Source organism: Bos indicus, chromosome 4, assembly GCF_029378745.1.
Source record: "Bos indicus isolate NIAB-ARS_2022 breed Sahiwal x Tharparkar chromosome 4, NIAB-ARS_B.indTharparkar_mat_pri_1.0, whole genome shotgun sequence".
NCBI lineage: Eukaryota > Metazoa > Chordata > Mammalia > Artiodactyla > Bovidae > Bos > Bos indicus.
The window spans coordinates 71,518,593-71,537,912 of record NC_091763.1 but is presented as its reverse complement, the minus strand read 5'-3'; the positions used below and the strand labels follow the sequence as shown (position 1 = coordinate 71,537,912).

Here is a 19,320-nt window from a genome sequence, read left to right as displayed (position 1 = left end):
CCTGGCAGTGTTTTCATGACAGTGGTCACTAACCTCATTATGTTGAGTGAATTTTAAAAAGAAGAGAGATGAGATTGTGTAGCCAGGAAGCAGATTTTTGAAAGTGTGAGGTAATTTGTGAAAGGCAATTCTTAGGAAAGGCTGTGATGACTGCTTTGTTTCAAATAACTGTGCCACCACTTACTAACTTATCCTCTCTGTGTTTGTTTTCTCATCTGTATAGTTAGGAGTATTTCTTTTCTCAAAAGATTACTGTAAGGATCAAATATGTTAATTCAGCAGCACCTGTCACATCCTGCATGCCAGCCCATAGCTGCTGCTATTGTTGTGATGGTGGTAATGAGGTGGTGGTGTAATTCCAAAGAAATGGTAAAGAAGGAAAAAGTGATGAGATAATTGCAAAGGAACAGTTGACACTTTAGATAAGTACGTTGAAACTTGAGAGGGTTTTCAAATCCAGATAATGTAGATATAGGAAATATTTATCAGTATTTTAGATGCATTTAATTATTTAGGTTTTCCAGAAATTTGTTCCAAGTATGAGTAAAACTGCAGGTCTTTTACATAAGATGCTGCCACTATACTTATTTTAATATTGTTAATATGATAATTGAAAAGACTAGTATAGTATAAAAGTCTTAGAAATAACCTATGTTGAATACCTGCTTTATATTGTTCTTTGGGAGAGTAAGAATAGTCAGTTATGAATTTTTAGCATGTAAATTGGATTTCTGAAAATATACAGGCTTGTTGTGAACGTTTGTTTAAATAAAGGATAGAGACCTTGTCTTTTCAAGGAAAAGAATCATAAGAGAAATGGCATTAGAAATTAGACATTTTAAATAGCTAGTGTCCCTCAGACTAGCTTTATTCCTCAATTGGCACCTAAGTAGATTTGAAAAGTAGGAGTTAAGATTTATTTTTTTAAAATTATACATTAGTTGTGATAGTTAGACTTTTTTTTTTTAACCCCCTGTGGCTCAAACTTCAGAATTCCTATCAGTTCACCATGACTATAATGGACTTTTATGGAAAATTTTTTGTAATATCAGTAGCTAGGGCTTTGGCTCAAATCCCTTTGTAGAATCTACACCTGGTGAATGGTCTGAATGATGTGAAATGCAAGGATCTTTAGCCCTGTCTTAGACATACATTGTTCTCTGAAGGCACAAGACAAAATCTGCTTTTTATTTAGCCTTCAGAACTGGGAGAAGGCATTGAAATGGGGAAGGTCTAATCTTTCATCCAAGCCTGAGCCAGTCTCAGACCTGTCTTACCATAAAAAAAGAAGGGACTAACATGAAAACTTCCAACAGGAGAGATAAAACACACCCAATTGGGACATTTTTAAAGCGAAAGGGGGAATAATTACTAATTATACTAGAATAGGACTGTCCTGGGTGCACTGTGTTCCTCTTATAAGAGTAACACTAATGGAAAGCAAGGGCTTTTAGCTTCTCCAGTTCTACCACTCTTTCACTAACTGGAAACTCCACCAACTCTATTTCTTAACTGCCGTGAGAGCAGATGGAAGCCAGGAGGTCTTCATACCAGGGTTGTGTCTTTCAAAGCATGGTCAATGGATCATCTTTATCAATAGCATTTGAGGCGCTTATTAAAAATCCAAAATCTTTCATGAAACCACAGAATCTATATTTTTAAATTTGAAGACCAGGAGGGGTTAGAAATTGCAGCTAATTCTGAAGTTCTCCAGCTTACATGTATGTAGGTTTCCAAAGACTTTAAAATTCCATTTCTTTATTTAAGGCCAAATTAATGGGAATTCTCTCTTTAAGGCCATTATGAGCCACATAACAAAAATATGAGAAGAAATTCGTTTTATTTCATTCAAGGATGTACATGTAAGAATTCTCAACAATGTATTAGCAAATGAAATTTAATGATATATAAAAAAAAAATAATATAACGTGTCCAAGCTAGGATGGTTTCATGTTAGAAAGTTCATATATGTAACCAAACAAATTAACATATTAAAGAAGAAAAATATCAGTAGAAAATTCAATGTAATTCAGTTCCTGTTCATGATTTTTTAATTATTTATTTTACTTTACAATATTGTATTGGTTTTGCCATACATTGATTTAAATCTGCCATGAGTGTACACGTGTTCCCCATCCTGAACCCCCGTCCCACCTCTCTCCCCATCCCATCCCTCTGGATCATCCCAGTGCACCAGCCCCGAGCACCCTGTATCATGCATCAAACCTGGACTGGCGATTTGTTTCACATATGATATTTTACATGTTTCAATGCCATTCTCCCATATCCTCCCACCTTCGCCCTCTCCCACAGGGTCCAAAAGACTGTTCTATACATCTGTGTCTCTTTTGCTGTCTCGCATACAGGGTTATCATTACCATCTTTCTAAATTCCATATATGTGCGTTAGTATACTGTATTGGTGTTTTTCTTTCTGGCTTACTTCACTCTGTATAATAGGCTCCAGTTTCATCCACCTCATTAGAACTGATTCAAATGTATTCTTTTTAATGGCTGAGTAATATTCAATTGTGTATATGTACCACAGCCTTTTAGGATTAGTAAATTGGGAACAGGAAAGAACCTCCTTAATCTTATTTTTTTTTAAACTAAAACAAACATTATTCTCAATAGTTGACTGTTAGAAGCATTTCTCTTTAAAAATCAGGAACAGGACTTTAAGCTGGTCTTCCTGAGACTACTTGAGTGCCAAGCCCAAGGCCCCTGTGAAGTCCCATTTCCACTCCAAGATGGAAAAAACCCACCATAAAGAGAAACCTGCCAAACTTCCGGCATACTTGTGCATTGGTAAAAAGGAACCACCCTCAGATGATATAACAAATATCTGTTGTAACAGATGATAAAAAAAAAATCTTCAGTTCTCTTTAAAAAAATTCAGAATAAACATTATCTCTGATTTTAAAGAGGTAAGTATATTTGCAAACCAGTAAGTGATGATTCATTTTAACAGTCCTGATGCTCGGACATTTCTGGCAGCAGTCCATTACCAGCTGTGCTGAGACAAAGCTCCTGACAGAAAAGCCACCCAAATCTTAGACCAGCTTGGTGTCAACAAGCTTTCAGAATCCTGGCAGAAGCTGGGTGGAAAGCCCCACTTCCTATTGGGAAGGAGAGTGATCTTGTTCAGAATTTTGATGAGGCTTCCAACAGTGAGGCAAACAGAACTTCTTTAAAAAAAGAAAGAAAAGAAACTTCAAGAATGTTGACTCCTAAAAAATTTTGTTTAGCATGTAGTTAAATATAGAAACCTGTAGTATTTTAAGTTCTGAGGCTCTTGGGCACTGCTGCTTTTTAAATTTTTGTTTGTACACAATTGTTTGCAGTTAATTGAGCCAAAGAAGCCAGAACATAAAGTTTAAAACAAGGGTTAATAATGTCATTGCCTAGTTAAAAAAAATTAAGAACTAGAGAAGGATGTTCATTAGTACCATTTATGTTCAAGCTGGTTTTAGAAAAGGCAGAGGAACCAGAGATCAACTTGCCAACATCCACTGAATCATAGAAAAAGCAAGAGAGTTCCAGAAAAACATCTATTTCTGCTTTATTGACTATGCCAAAGCCTTTGACTGTGTGGATCACAATAAACTGTGGAAAATTCTGAAAGAGATGGGAATACCAGACCACCTGATCTATCTCTTGAGAAATTTGTATGCAGGTCAGGAAGCAACAGTTAGAACTGGACATGGAACAACAGACTGGTTCCAAATAGGAAAAGGAGTTCGTCAAGGCTGTATATTGTCACCCTGCTTATTTAACTTATATGCAGAGTACATCATGAGAAACGCTGGACTGGAAGAAACAAGCTGGAATCAAGATTGCTGGGAGAAATATCAATAACCTCAGATATGCAGATGACACCACCCTTATGGCAGAAAGTGAAGAGGAACTCAAAAGCCTCTTGATGAAAGTGAAAGAGGAGAGTGAAAAAGTTGGCTTAAAGCTCAACATTCAGAAAACGAAGATCATGGCATCTGGTCCCACCACTTCATGGGAAATAGATGGGGAAACAGTGGAAACAGTGTCAGACTTAATTTTTCTGGGATCCAAAATCACTGCAGATGGTGACTGCAGCCATGAAATTAAAAGACGCTTACTCCTTGGAAGGAAAGTTATGACCAACCTAGATAGCATGTTAAAAAGCAGAGACATTACTTTGCTAACAAAGATTCATCTAGTCAAGGCTATGGTTTTTCCTGTGGTCATGTATGGATGTGAGAGTTGGACTGTGAAGAAGGCTGAGTGCCGAAGAATTGATGCTTTTGAACTGTGGTGTTGGAGAAGACTCTTGAGAGTGCCTTGGACTGCAAGAAGATCCAACCAGTCGATTCTGAAGGAGATCAGCCCTAGGATTTCTTTGGCAGGAATGATGCTAAAGCTGAAACTCCAGTACTTTGGCCACCTCATGCGAAGAGTTGACTCGTTGGAAAAGACTCTGATGCTGGGAGGGATTGGGGGCAAGAGGAGAAGGGGACGACAGAGGATGAGATGGCTGAATGGCATCATTAGCTTGATGGATGTGAGTCTGAGTGAACTCTGGGAGTTGGTGATGGACAGGGAGGCCTGGCGTGCTGCGATTCATGGGGTCGCAAAGAGTCGGAGTGACTGATCTGATCTGATGTTCAATATTTTATGGAAAATTCCGTAAGCACGAGAAGACAGAAATAATTATGAAAGCAGAAGATTTGGAAAGAAGAACAAAAGTCAGTTTCATTTCTATATGCCATCAGCAGACATCTATAAATGTAACTAAGACATCATTTATAATAGAGAATGTCACACTTATGTCTAGAAATAACCTAATAAAAATATTCACCTCCATGCACAAAAAAATTAAGATCTAAATAGATATATCATGTTCATGGACAGGAAAACAGTATTATGAAGATATCAGTTTTCCTCAAATTGACTTGTAGATTCAGTTAAATTCCAATGAAAATTTCAATAAGATTTTTCATGGTATTTGATAAGATGCATAACTAAGACACTTGAGGCAGAAAAGCAGAAATAGTGACTTATTATTAATGTGTAGGAATTAAGATATGTGGTATTGGCATAGGATTAGACAGAATGAGCAGCAGAAGAGAGAGTTCAGAAAGAGATCTACACATATACGTTGCTGTGATATCTCACAGAGCTGATATGTCTTTCAGTGAGAAAAAGACTATTCAGTGAAAGTGTTAATTCGTAGGGATAATACGTGAAAATGTGTTCCCATTTACCGTCTGTACACTGATCTGACACTAATCAAGTAAAGGGGATACATGGTCAGTAAACATGTGAAGAGATATTTAAAATCACAATGTGAGATACCATTTTATACCATTCAGTTGCAAAAAAATGTAGATGTGAAACTGGACTCTATCTTCTACATTGCTGGTGCCAGTGTAAATTGGTATAACCACTTTGGGAGGGCAAAAGGTTTAGCATTATCAAGGTTGAAAGTTTCCACATACTAAGGCACATAAGTTTTTAGAGCAATATGTGTATAGCTGGAAACATGTTGATAAGCATGTCAGTTCCCCAAAGAGCACATGCATAGAGCATAATACTATCTTTTAAAAGTTTTAAATAGCTGTATATTTTTGCAGATTATATATAGGTTTAATAAAACTTACAAAAAGGAAAGCAAAGAATTTGTGAACACAAGATTCAGGATGAGGGTTACCTTTGCTTTGGGGGAAGCCAGGGCAGTGCAAGGAAATGGAATGTGGGCAGGAGGACCGTGTAGGTTTCTAGCTTCTGTTTTATGTGGTAAGCTCATGACTGTTTATTACATTATTAAAACTAACAAAATTAAAAAACAAAAGCAGACCTTGCATGGACCAATGACTCAAGTGTAGTGTAAATTAAGAATTATTAGTATGAGTCAGATCAGCGTAGGTTTATTTATTTGTTTATAGTAACAATGTGACCCACATATGGTTATTTACCGTATAGGAGTATGAATTGCCTCTCAGAGCTTTTTAAACCAAATGTATAGTTTCCTTGTTGATCTCAAAATATGTTATTTGTATGTGTGCATTTGAGTAGGTGGAATTCATGCACTTTGAAAATCTTTGGAAAAATAGCATATCTGTTATTATCTTAGAGAACTTCTTAGCAACTCTGATCATTGGGTTCACTACCTTGTCACTTACTATACTTATATACTGTTACTTATATGCAGACTCAGGTGGACCTGAAACTATGGTTTGAGGCTGAGAGTGTGTGCACAGCACTTGTACCATGTTCAACCAACACATTCTCAAATGAATTACCAGCCTCTTTCTGATTTATGACAAAGGTCATGGTGGAGATGTTTCTCTAGCCTGTCACATTTGATTTCTCTTCTTCTAACTGTTACCATTTGCACAGGCACAGTATATTTCTGGACAGTATTTTATTTTGTCAGTACTTTGACTTTTTATTTTTACATTTTCAAAATATCTTTGAGGTAACGTTCATAGAAATAGCATACACTTACATACATAGTATGTAATTAATGAATGTGGACATATCTGTTATGTACCCATGAAACTGTCAATACAATCGAGATATAGTGAACATTTCTGTCACCCCTAGAAGTTTTCCTGGGTTCACTGTAATCCTTCCTGCCTGCTCCTTATCCCAACCTTCATGCCAGGCAAGTACTGCTCTTCTGTCACTATAAATTAGTTTATATTTTCTGTATTTTTATATAAATGGGTTCATACAACATGAATCCTTTGATTTTGCTTTTTTGTAAAAAAAAAAAAAAAAATCTGACTTCTTTCTTTCAGCATAATTATTTAAGAGATTTAACCATGTTTTCATGTGTATCAGTAGTTGATTCCTTCTTATTGACAAGTGGTATTCCATTACATGGCTGTACCACAGTTGGATTTATCCACTAACTGGCTAGTGAACATTTCTGTTGTTTCTAGTTTGGGGCTATTATAAATAAAGATGCTAAACATTTACATGTAAGTCCCTTGAGTAAATACCTAAGACTTGAAGTATTGGGTCATTTGATATGTTGTATGTTGAACTTTTAAAGAAATGGCCAAACTGTTTTCAAAAGTGGTTGTACCAGTTTACATTTTCACCAACATTACATGAAAGTTGCAATTACTGCACATCTTCACCAACATTTGGTATGGTCAGTATTTATAATTTTAGCCATTCTTATAAGGGTGGATGGTGTCTTATGGTGATTTTAATTTGCATTTTCCTCATGATTGCTAATATTGAGCATCTTTTCACATGCTTATTTGCCATGGTTATGACAACTTTAATGTCTTCAAATCTTCACCCATTTTTTTATTGAGTTGTTGTTTTCCATTTGTTTAGTTTTGAGAGTTCTTTATGTTTTGATACAAGTACTTTATTGGAATTATGATTTACAAAGACTTTTTCCTAGTGAGAAAGCTTGTCTTCATTCTCTTAGCAGTATAATATGAAGGCAGATGTTCTTGATTTTGATGAAGTCTAATTTGTCCTTTTTTTAATGAATCATGCTTTTTTTCTGTGTAAAAAAAAATGTTTGTACAACACAAGTTTATAAAGATTTTCACTTTTCGTTGTATACTCGCATCTTGTTCTATGATCCATTTTCTCTGAATTTTTGTATAAGGGATAAGATATGCATCAAAGAATTGGTTTGGATTTCTTGTTTCTGTTTTTGCATCTGGGTATCCAATTTTTCCAGCTCTGTTTGTTGAAAAACTGTTTCTTTCATTAGATTTGGACATTGTTTTGATTGTTTCTACTTCAAATATTGTTTCTGTTCCTCAATTTCTCCTGCCCTTTGGTGATATATGAGTTATTCATGTTGGGCTCCTTGAAATTGTCCCATAGCTCACTGATACTCTTTTCATTTATTCAGTCTTGTTCTCTCCCACTTTTTCATGTTGGACAGTTTCTATTGCAATGTCTCCACATTTATTATTCTTTTTTCCCCTAAGATGTCTAATCTGCTGTTAATCATATTTGGTATACTTTTCATCTCAGATATTTTTGTTTTCATCTCTAGAAATTTGAACTGAATCTTTTTTTCTTTATATATGCCATGTTTCTACCTAACATGTCGAATCCTTCCTCTAGCTTCTTGAACATATGCTACAATATGTAAAGTTAAAAATAACTATTTTAATGTCCTTGCCTACTAATTCAGTCCTATTTGTCATTTCTGTGTCACTTTTCACTGGTTTATTTTTCTTCATATTTTAGATTGTATTTTCCTGCTTATTTGCATGCCTGGTTATTTTTGATTGGCTGCCAGAACTGAATTTTATCTTATTGAGTACGGGATTTTTTTTTAAGCTTAGAAATATTCTCAAGCTTTGTTCTAGAATAGTTATAAGGGAGCAGTCAGACACTTTCAGATTTTGTTTTATAAGCTTTGTTAGGTGAATGACTATTGTAATGAATAGCACCGTCATAGGTAATAAAAGATCTTAACTCACAAAAAAAAACAACAACAAAAAAAAAAACAAACAAAAGAAAAGACTAAGTCTAGGGCAAAACTCTCTTGAATACTGAAAGAAAGTGAAAGTAAAATCACTAGTTGTGTCCGACTCTTTGAGATCCCATGGACTATAGTCTACCAGGCTTCTCTGTCCATGGGATTTTCCAGGCAAGAGTACTAGAATGGGTTGCCATTTCCCTCTCCAGGGGATCTTCCTGACCCAAGGATCAAACCCAGGTCTCCTGCATTGCAGGCATGAATTATGAAGCTTTTTCACTCACAATGGTGATAGCAGAAACTGTTTGATGTTACATGATCTTCTGATATCTTTGCCCATTAATGCTGCTCTTTACACACCTGGAGTAACAGGCAAATTTGGCCTTGGAATATGGAATGAAGCAGGGCAAAGACTAATAGAGTTTTGCCAAAACAAATTCACTGGTCATAACAAACACCCTCTTCCAACAACACAAGAGAAGACTCTACACATGGACATCACCAGATGGTCAACACCGAAATCAGATTGATTATATTCTTTGCAGCCAAAGATGGAGAAGCTCTATACAGTCAGCAAAAACAAGACCAGGAGCTGACTGTGGCTCAGACCATGAACTCCTTATTGCCAAATTCAGACTTAAATTGAAGAAAGTAGGGAAAACCACTAGACCATTCAGGTATGACCTAAATCAAATCCCTTATGATTATACAGTAGAAGTGAGAAATAGATTTAAGGACCTAGATCTGATAGATAGAGTGCCTGGTGAACTATGGAATGAGGTTCGTGACACTGTACAGGAGACAAGGATCAAGACCATCCCCAAGAAAAAGAAATGCCAAAAAGCAAAATGGCTGTCTGAGGAGGCCTTACAAATAACTGTGAAAAGAAGAGAAGCGAAAAGCAAAGGAGAAAAGGAAAGATATAAATATCTGAATGCAGAGTTCCAAAGAATAGCAAGAAGAGATAAGAAAGCCTTCTTCAGTGATCAGTGCAAAGAAATAGAGGAAAACAACAAAATGGGAAAGACTAGAGATCTCTTCAAGAAAATCAGAGATACCAAAGGAACATTTCATGCAAAGATGGGCTCGATAAAGGACAGAAATGGTATGGACCTAACAGAAGCAGAAGATATTAAGAAGAGATGGCAAGAATACACAGAAGAACTGTACAAAAAAGATCTTCACGACCCAGATAATCACGATGGTGTGATCACTGACCTAGAGGCAGACATCCTGAAATGTGAAGTCAAGTGGGCCTTAGAAAGCATCACTATGAACAAAGCTAGTGGAGGTGATAGAATTCCAGTTGAGCTATTCCAAATCCTGAAAGATGATGCCGTGAAAGTGCTGCACTCAATATGCCAGCAAATTTGGAAAACTCAACAGTGGCCGCAGGACTGGAAAAGGTCAGTTTTCATTCCAATCCCAAAGAAAGGCAATGCCAAAGAATGCCCAAACTACCACACAATTGCACTCATCTCACACGCTGGTAAAGTAATGCTCAAAATTCTCCAAGCCAGGCTTCAGCAATATATGAACTGTGAACTTCCTGATGTTCAAGCTGGTTTTAGAAAAGGCAGAGGAACCAGAGATCAACTTGCCAACATCCGCTAGATCATGGAAAAAGCAAGAGAGTTCCAGAAAAACATCTATTTCTGCTTTATTGACTATGCCAAAACCTTTGACTGTGTGGATCACAATAAACTGTGGAAAATTCTGAAAGAGATGGGAATACCAGACCACCTGATCTATCTCATGAGAAATTTGTATGCAGGTCGGGAAGCAACAGTTAGAACTGGACATGGAACAACAGACTGGTTCCAAATAGGAAAAGGAGTACGTCAAGGCAGTATATTGTCACCCTGTTTATTTAACTTATATGCAGAGTACATCATGAGAAATGCTGGATTGGAAGAAAGACAAGCTGGAATCAAGATTGCTGGGAGAAATATCAATAACCTCAGATATGCAGATGACACCACCCTTATGGCAGAAAGTGAGGAGGAACTCAAAAGCCTCTTGATGAAAGTGGAGAGTGAAAAAGTTGGCTTAAAGCTCAACATTCAGAAAACGAAGATCATGGCATCTGGTCCCACCACTTCATGGGAAATAGATGGGGAAACAGTGGAAACAGTGTCAGACTTTATTTTTCTGGGCTCCAAAATCACTGTAGATGGTGACTGCAGCCATGAAATTTCCTTGGAAGGAAAGTTATGACCAACCTAGATAGCATATTCAAAAGCAGAGACATTTTGCCAACAAAAGTCCATCTAGTCAAGGCTATGGTTTTTCCTGTGGTCATGTATGGATGTGAGAGTTGGACTGTGAAGAAGGCTGAGCACCGAAGAATTGATGCTTTTGAACTGTGGTGTTGGAGAAGACTCTTGAGAGTGCCTTGGACTGCAAGGAGATCCAACCAGTCCATTCTGAAGGAGATCAGCCCTAGGATTTCTTTGGCAGGAATGATGCTAAAGCTGAAACTCCAGTTCTTTGGCCACCTCATGCTAAGGGTTGACTCATTGGAAAAGACTGATGCTGGGAGGGATTGGGGGCAAGAGGAGAAGGGGACGACAGAGGATGAGATGGCTGGATGGCAACACTGACTCGATGGACGTGAGTCTGAGTGAACTCCGGGAGTTGGTGATGGACAGGGAGGCCTGGCGTGCTGCGATTCATGGGGTCGCAATTGTCGGACACAACTGAGCGACTGATCTGATTACCTGATTAGTATTCACCTGAACCTAGAAGGAGTCCTCTGCAGTTCTCAAGTTCTTTCTCTGGGCAGTCTTTCCTTACTGTTGCTCTTTTCTGTGCACTGTGGCCACTTTGATAGCCCTGGTCACTCAGCTCATCTCCTCAAGGTGGAGACCGTCAGGCTTCTACCTAGAGTCCCCCTTCCTGCATTACACCTGGAAACTTTTTCTCTGCAGTTAGTTGGGGCAGTGGTAAAGTTCATCTTGTTTGTTTCCATTTTTTTTAAGGATCACTGTCTTTGTAGTCTGATGTCTTGACAAACATTTCATATATTTTGTCTTATATTTTAGTTTTCTCAGGTTAGAGAATGGGTCCTTGTTACCTCATTTTAGTCAGAAGGGGTGTTATTTTATCTTTACTTTCATTACCATAAGAACTTAGTTTTCATTTAGAAGGTTCTAAGAGTCAAGAAGTAAGAATACGTATTCCGTTGAAATCTCTCTCCTAATCCACTACCAGTCTAGTCCTCACTTCCTATTGTTAAACAATTAGATTGCTTCCAATCACTTGTGATTAAGAAATAATCAGTAGTTAATAGTCTTCTATGTAAGTCATTTTGCATATATCTGAGTTAACACTGCTGTTGAGTACATTCCCAGAGATGGATTACTAGGTCAGAGATTTTTTGTAATTTTGATAGCTGTTGATTGCTAAATTGGCCTCTCAAGGGATTAAATCAATTTTTCCACCCACCTGTTAGGACTGTGGGTCAGTTGGCATTTTCCTATCTACAGAATGTTGTCAGATATTTGGATCCCTGCTAATGTGATGGGAGGAAAATATTACTATAATACAGTTTTAATTTGTATTTATACTCTGAGTGAGGTTAACATTGCTTCCTGGTTTAAAAGCCACTTTCTTTTTTCGATTCCAACTCCTTTAGATTGTTGATCACTTAGTTCTGTTAGTGATTAGAATATGAGATTGAAATATTTTAGCAGATTGTGTTTAGTCACTTCTTAACCAATAAACAGTTAACATCCATAGCTTATTAGTGAAACATTTTTAAGTGTGCTTAATAAAATATAATTGTACAAAGTCTAGTCAAATCTCTATGATTTAAAGGCCATTGCAAAATGTTTAGATCAAAGGTTGGGGTTAATTGATTTTTCAGACAAATTTTCAAAGGTCAGAGTAAAACTAATATAATCTGAGTATTTGAAGCATAAGAGTAATGTCCCAAAGCTAATTTGGTTAATGAGAAAAATGAGAATTGTTTCTTCTAGAAATCATTTACATTTGAGAGATGTGGTTTGTTTCACAAATGATGATATTTCCAGCACCTTTTGATGGGAGTAGGGAAGTGAATATTTGAAATTTGGGGTAACTGAGAAAGTGTAAGCCTTTTGTTACAAGTATGTTCTGACCCACAGGTAAGACCAATAGACACATTCACGGTTAGATGATAGGATTCTCTTACTATTGATCCAGTACAGCTTTTATGAGAAATAAGGAGTATCCAAGTTTTTTTTTTTTTTTTTTTTACAACTTTTACATATCCCTCCTTCATCTTTACCTCATCTCTGCTAACTTTTGCTTCTATCATTTATAATTTTCAGGTATTATACCCTTTGGACATTTAATTAGGGAAGTAGTTGCTTTACCAAGTGAATGAAATGAAAATGGGCCAGTAGTTTGTTTATATTTATTTAATTTATTATCAATTTAAAGTCTGGCTTTATTTATGCAATGAAAAATATATTTTTAGAGTTGCACCAATATGGAGAGGCATCCCGCACACGTCCGTCAGGTATGGTGTCATTCCAGGACATTTTGTGGTACTCCGTGTTTCTGTCTTATTAGCCAACTAAATTTACCTAATTACATTTAATCATTTTGGTTTTTATCCATTGCCAAACCACTGAGCTGCATGCCATTGTCAAGTTAGCCAATTATCACATTTTAGCGATCATAATACTGTTTGTATGCTTGCTTTGTAGATATTTCTAAAATTGCGTATCAGGAAAAAAATTACTGGTTTACTGATTTTTTTTAAGCATTAATATTTAGCCTTTCAAAAGTTATTGAAAATATTCTGAATGCTTTCTATAAAAATCATCTAATTGTAAATAACTAAAATTTTGTCATGTTTCAAATTTAATTATTTTTAAATTATTTTAATATGCATCTGTCACATTACATTTTACTACACTAATAATGTAATGATCTACTTGTGCTATTTGAATATCCTGTTTGGTTATATTTATACAAGTATTGATAAACATAGGAAAGTAACATCATTATTTTGACTAATTATGTGCTTTCCTGCTTGTTAGTTTACCTGCTGATTAATGCTTAGTCAGTTTTCTAGAAGATAAAATTTAAATTTCTATAAATATGCCTGGAAAAGGTCTGTAGTAAGAAAGTAATTGGTCTGAACTTGCCATTGAATACTGAAAATGCTTTTAACCTAACTAGAATTCAAAATTAAATAAACTAAATATTTTGGATATTGGAGATCATAACTACCATGCTAATTGACATAGTTTTATTAATAAAACAGATTTAAAAGAAATTTCCATAGTTACATGAATTTAAATTGGAAATAGCTTCAAGGCTTTTTTAGTATTTGTCTTAGTATTAATTTGATGCTGATCTTTTACATCAAAGCAGGATAATTCCAGAAAACTATTTTCTTCACAACTTTTGGCCAGTGTGAATCTGTGTGACTAAAAATATATGTAATTACCAGGGATGAAAGTTTGTTTTTTTAAAAAAAGGTTACTGACTATATTTCAGGTCTGATTTCAACATGAACCTTTATTGTTTAATTTTGGCTTTAGGAACCTTTCAAAAAGTCATTCCTACTATATCTGAAACATATGACTTAACTGCATATATTAGTTCAGGATGTTAATTAGAAAGTGTCATTTACTTACATAAAAATTATGCACTGTTGGTTGGACAATCATCTGGAAAGATTGGGAGAAAGTGAGAAAGCAAGAAAGGTGGAAGAAAACAGTTGTTAAACTGTTAAGATTAGAAGTTAAAGATAGAAACAAAAATTTAATGTAATACTAATGTTTATTTCCTGTTTTGTTTTCTGATACCAAATTATTAATGTTCTAATAACTTTATATTTAAGGAAAACAAGTTCCTTAGCTGAAGTACTAAATACATTATCATTTACGTTATCAATTAATTCACAGTGCTTTGAAAAAGATTTCCAAAATCCAGTGACAAATGGTACATTTCTAGTATTTTTAATTGTGCTGTGTTTTAGGTATTTGTGAAATGTCATTTTGATTATAATCCATACAATGATAACCTGATACCCTGCAAAGAAGCAGGATTGAAGTTTTCAAAAGGAGAAATTCTTCAGATTGTAAACAGAGAAGACCCAAACTGGTGGCAGGTTAGTACGCTTCTCAAAATTTCTTCACCTGCTTTCTTATTTTCAATATTAGATCTGACCAATATCTGAATATTCAGGAGGAAAGTATTATTGTTTGTTCTAGTGATTTTTTTTTCCCTGCATGAACAGCTCCTGCTTCATGGCTATTAATTTTGTGGACAGAAGACCAAATTGAGAGGGACTTTGTGAGCAGCTGTTAATAAATTCAGTATTAACTAGCCTGTGGTTTAGAGACTAGACCAGTCGGTTCTTCCACATAAGATTATAGTAAAATATAGCACTCAGCAGGAACAACTCCCCTGAGGTCATCCCTTTTTCAGTGTTTGTTTTAACTAGAAGTCTTTACTATGGGTAGAGTAGTCTTCCTCTTGTCTTCTCTCACTGTATGTATGTTCATGACAAATAAAATTTAATTTCTTTAATTCTTGAATCTATTTGCCCACCTCAGTTATTGAGAGTTGAAGGTTTGCTTTATCATCTGTGTTGTTTGGTTTTGGATTAAAATCTGTGTGTATAGAAAGGGATATGTGTTACCACTGTCTTTTCCCCCTCCATTTTTCAGAAGATGTGTGTGATAGTCTTCTTGTTTTTCCTTTTCACTAATACAGCTTTCAGAAGTCTCTAGCAGCAGTAATAAGTCTGTTTTTGTAATTGCTTACAGAGACTAACAACCAGAACTGGAGAAACAAAGTCTAAAATTCCTTAAACTGTCACAGTAAAAGAGAGTCTCATTAAGGAGCAAGGTGTGAGCGGGAAGGACCTGGGATCCATGCTGAACTCTGAATTAAACTGAGATATTAGAAACTCAGGGCTTCCCTGGTGGCTCAGACTATAAAGAATCTGACTGCAATGCAAGAGACCCAGGTTCAGTTCCTGGGTCGGAAAAATCTCCTGAAGAAGGGAATGGCAGCCCACTCCAGTATTCTTGCCTGGAGAATTCCATGGCCAGAGGAGCCTGGCAGGGTACAGTCCACGGGGTCACTAAGAGTCGGATACCACTGAGCAACTAAACTTTCATTAGTAACTCAAATTAACTCTAATAAGTTATATTGACTTCTGAGGGGGGATGAATTGTAACAATAAGAACAATCTTACTAATATGTCCTTCAAATTAAGACATTATAATGTATAAGTGTACTGTGTGGCGAGAGAACTAAGAAATGAATAAACAGAATCCATGAGTTCAAGAGGTTTCAACTGAATTTCTTAGAACTCTCATCTAAAAATATCTGCTTTCTATGGGCAGTTTCCTTTGTTGAACTTTCCCAAGTTTCTTTTTTACCCCCTTCTCTCTGAATGCCATCTCTTAGTTTTCTTCTAACCATGTCAGCATTATCTATCTGTCTCTTCCTGCATTTTTGTCATCTGTTACTCAAAATGTATTTTTTAAGATTTTAATTGCTAAAAATAATACTAGATTTTTCTGTTCTAGTTTTAAGGGTAAAGTCACTAACATTGTGTGATAAGCCAGTATCTCTAGTAGCCAGTTCTCCAGCCACTGTTTTGAAATACTTTGGGTTTCAGTTTAAAAGTTAAGTTTTTTTTTTGATTAATTTATTTTTTATTGAAGAATAATTGCTTTACAGAATTTTGCTGTTTTCAGTCAAACCTCAACATGAATCAGCCATAAGTATACATATATCCCCTCCCTTTTGAAGCTCCCTCCCAAATCCCTCCCTATCCCACCGCTCCAGCCCGACACAGAGCCCCTGTTTCATTTTCCTGAGGCATACAGCAAATTCCCATATCTATTTTACATATGGTAGTGTGAGTTTTCTTGTTACTCTTTACATACGTTTCACCTTCTCCTCCCCTCTCCCATGTTCATAAGTCTATTCTCTATGTATGTTTCTCCACTGTTGCCCTGTAAATAAATTCTTCAGTACCATTTTTCTAGTTCCATATAAATGTGTTAGAATATGGTATTTATCTTTCTGACTCACTTCACTCTGTATAATAGGTTCTCAGTTCATCCACCTCATTAGAATTGACTTAAATGTGTTCCTTATAAAAAGGAACTGAGTAATACTCCATTGTGTAGATGTACCACAACTTCTTTATCCATTCATCTGTTGATGGACATCTAGGTTGCTTCCATGTTCTAGCTATTGCAAATAGTGCTGCAGTGAACAATGGAATACATGAGTCTTTATATGCCTAGGAGTGGGATTGCTGGATCATATGGTGGTTTTATTCCTAGTTTTTAAGGAATCTCCATACCGTCTTCCATAGTGGCTGTATCAATTTACATTCCCACCAACAGTGCAAGAGCATTCCCTTTTCTCTACATCCTCCCCAGCATTTATTGTTTGTAGACTTTTTGATGATGGCCATTCTGAACAGTGTGAGGTGGTATCTCATTGTAGTTTTGATTTGCATTTCTCTAATAATGAGCGAAGTAGGTGAAGTTTTACCCGTTTTAAACTTATTCTTCCTCTCAGGATATTCAGATTCCTGGCAGCATGAATTAAACCCTCCACTCTGTTCTCCCAGTGCTGTCTGTCCCCCCGCCCCCCACTTTCATTTGGCCTCAGGAAATACCATTGTAGTAGGATTAATATGATAGCAAACACCTAACAAGTGCTAACACAGAGAACAGCATTTATTCCTTTCCATTCCCTCTAGTTTAGTGTTATAAATAAGAAGGTATTAGTAATTTAAAGATCCTGTATGCTTTTGTATTTTGGTCTTAAAATTTCACTACCAGGTGGCACTCTGGTTAGATGCCCATTGATTCCTCAGTACTAAGGTCTTTCAGTATCCTGACAGTGCCATGCACTTAAATATCAAGGTCCGTTTCTTAAGAGCAAACTTTTTTTTTTTAACTGACTACTGCATGTCCTGCTTATTAAAATGTTGTCTCAAATTTTAGTCGCTGATATATACAATTCATTAATTTGATTCTAGGCTAGCCATGTAAAAGAGGGAGGAAGTGCTGGTCTCATTCCAAGCCAGTTCCTGGAAGAGAAGAGAAAGGCCTTTGTTAGAAGAGACTGGGATAATTCAGGTGACGAACTCGACACAATAAGTAACAAGTAGCCCTTTGTGGCCACATTTTCTTACCTCTTTCATCTGAATTAGCAGATGAATTTATTTAAAATATATCTAAAGTCAACATCTGCTTCATTGTATCACTCTCAAAAATAAACTTTTTGATCCCTTTCTGCCACCTGCTGGTATTATATCAGAATTCAGTGGCTCAGCTCACCCCTGCCCATTTCGGCTCTGTAGGATGCAACCCTGGGAAGATAATTCTCCCAGCCCTATAGAATACCCCAGGGCAATGTATATATTCCAACATACTGTTTAAGTTATATTTGCCTTGTCATCCTTCAGGACCTTTTTGTGGAACAATAAGTAGCAAAAAAAAGAAAAAGATGATGTATCTCACAACCAGAAATGCAGGTATGTTTTAAATACTTTGAGAAGTCCAAGTGAACTATGAACTAGCTTTATCATTAGTGTGGCATGTGTTCTAAATGTATAATTTTTAATGAATGAATTCATATTAGTACCCGATTGCAAGGAACTGCAATATGGACACTCAGTGCAGTAATATATAGGCATTATTTAAATCCTGATATACATGCTTGTACTATCACCAGTGTGCTTTATTTTATGAGCATAATTTACAGTAAAATGAATTCATTAAGATTTATGCTTGTATTAATGAAGGAACAATGTGACAATTGAAACTGTTTTTTTAAGAACTTTGACAGGAACTTATGTGTTATTTCTGCAGAACAAAATCCCTTTTTATGACTATGTTAAAAGTGTTATGATTAATGGCAAACATATTCTACCATAACATTATCCATGATACTTTTGGAGAAAAGTACTGGACCAAACAAATCTTAGCCTGATCTAATAGGATTCTTTCTTAAATTTTTTAGATTTAAAGACAGATAAATATGACACCCACCAGTTACTCTTTTCAGTTGTAGAGGCTGCTAAGAGTGACATGCAGCTCTTTGAATCAGAAGGCTCTAGAGACTCTGATTCAAAGACTCAAAAGAACTGATCATTGTAAAGTGCTTTCTTGACTTTAGAGCTTCCTCTATGCTGGTAATAAACTAAACAGCACACTATAAAGAAAATAATGTAATGACATATTGCAATAATAATAATAATAATATAATAAGGGGAAAATAGACTCTCCCTTAACCTACTGTGGAGAAATTGTGCAAAGAAAGTGTTGCTATTAAGATAATAACCTAAGGAAGAAGTGTTATTATTGTAGATTGAGAGTCATAGCCATAATAATAGGTAATATAATATTTCAAATTCTCTTTGGCTTTATTTTTCATTAAATACATATACTTAAAGCTTTCTTGCAAAATGGAAAGTTTTTCATTTTCCCATTGATTGTAATTTTGGAATGTGTTTCTACTGAAAATGATTAGGATCAACGTTTTATTTTATACATAAATTTAGAATCTTAATATTTAAATGTTATTACGTTGCCTGTATGCATTTTATTAATCAAACTGATATTTGCAGAAGTTGCCACACAGTATTTATTCATTTATATCACTGAAGGAGTACTCATTCTATGAAACTTAGTTAAGTGGCTACTCTAGGTATACAGCTATCCTTCCTATTTGATATGCACTTTTTAGTGGAATAGATTACATAAACTAATTTGCAATTTGATTATATTAACTAATTATTTCTACTGATGAATTGCGAAGAAACAAGTTTTAATGGATAGTCTGTCTTATAAGGATAAAGCAAGGACACTTTTTTAGCTTTGTTAGATTTTTAAGGCA

At 35.7% G+C, this 19,320-nt stretch overlaps 1 protein-coding gene across 11 annotated transcripts in view; it reads left to right on the top strand.

Annotated features, from left to right (window-relative positions):
- The window catches only part of PALS2 (protein associated with LIN7 2, MAGUK p55 family member), a 136,134-nt gene that overhangs the window by 93,982 nt on the left and 22,832 nt on the right, over positions 1–19,320 (top strand). For 10 of the 11 annotated variants that reach the window (XM_070787937.1, XM_070787936.1, XM_070787939.1 and 7 more), the window contains 4 exons: positions 12,905–12,946; positions 14,420–14,551; positions 17,459–17,558; positions 17,888–17,956. In XM_070787937.1, the coding sequence (XP_070644038.1) occupies positions 12,905–12,946; positions 14,420–14,551; positions 17,459–17,558; positions 17,888–17,956 (343 nt within the window). The remainder of the gene's footprint in view (positions 1–12,904; positions 12,947–14,419; positions 14,552–17,458; positions 17,559–17,887; positions 17,957–19,320) is intronic. The other variant, XM_070787930.1, reaches the window with a different exon arrangement.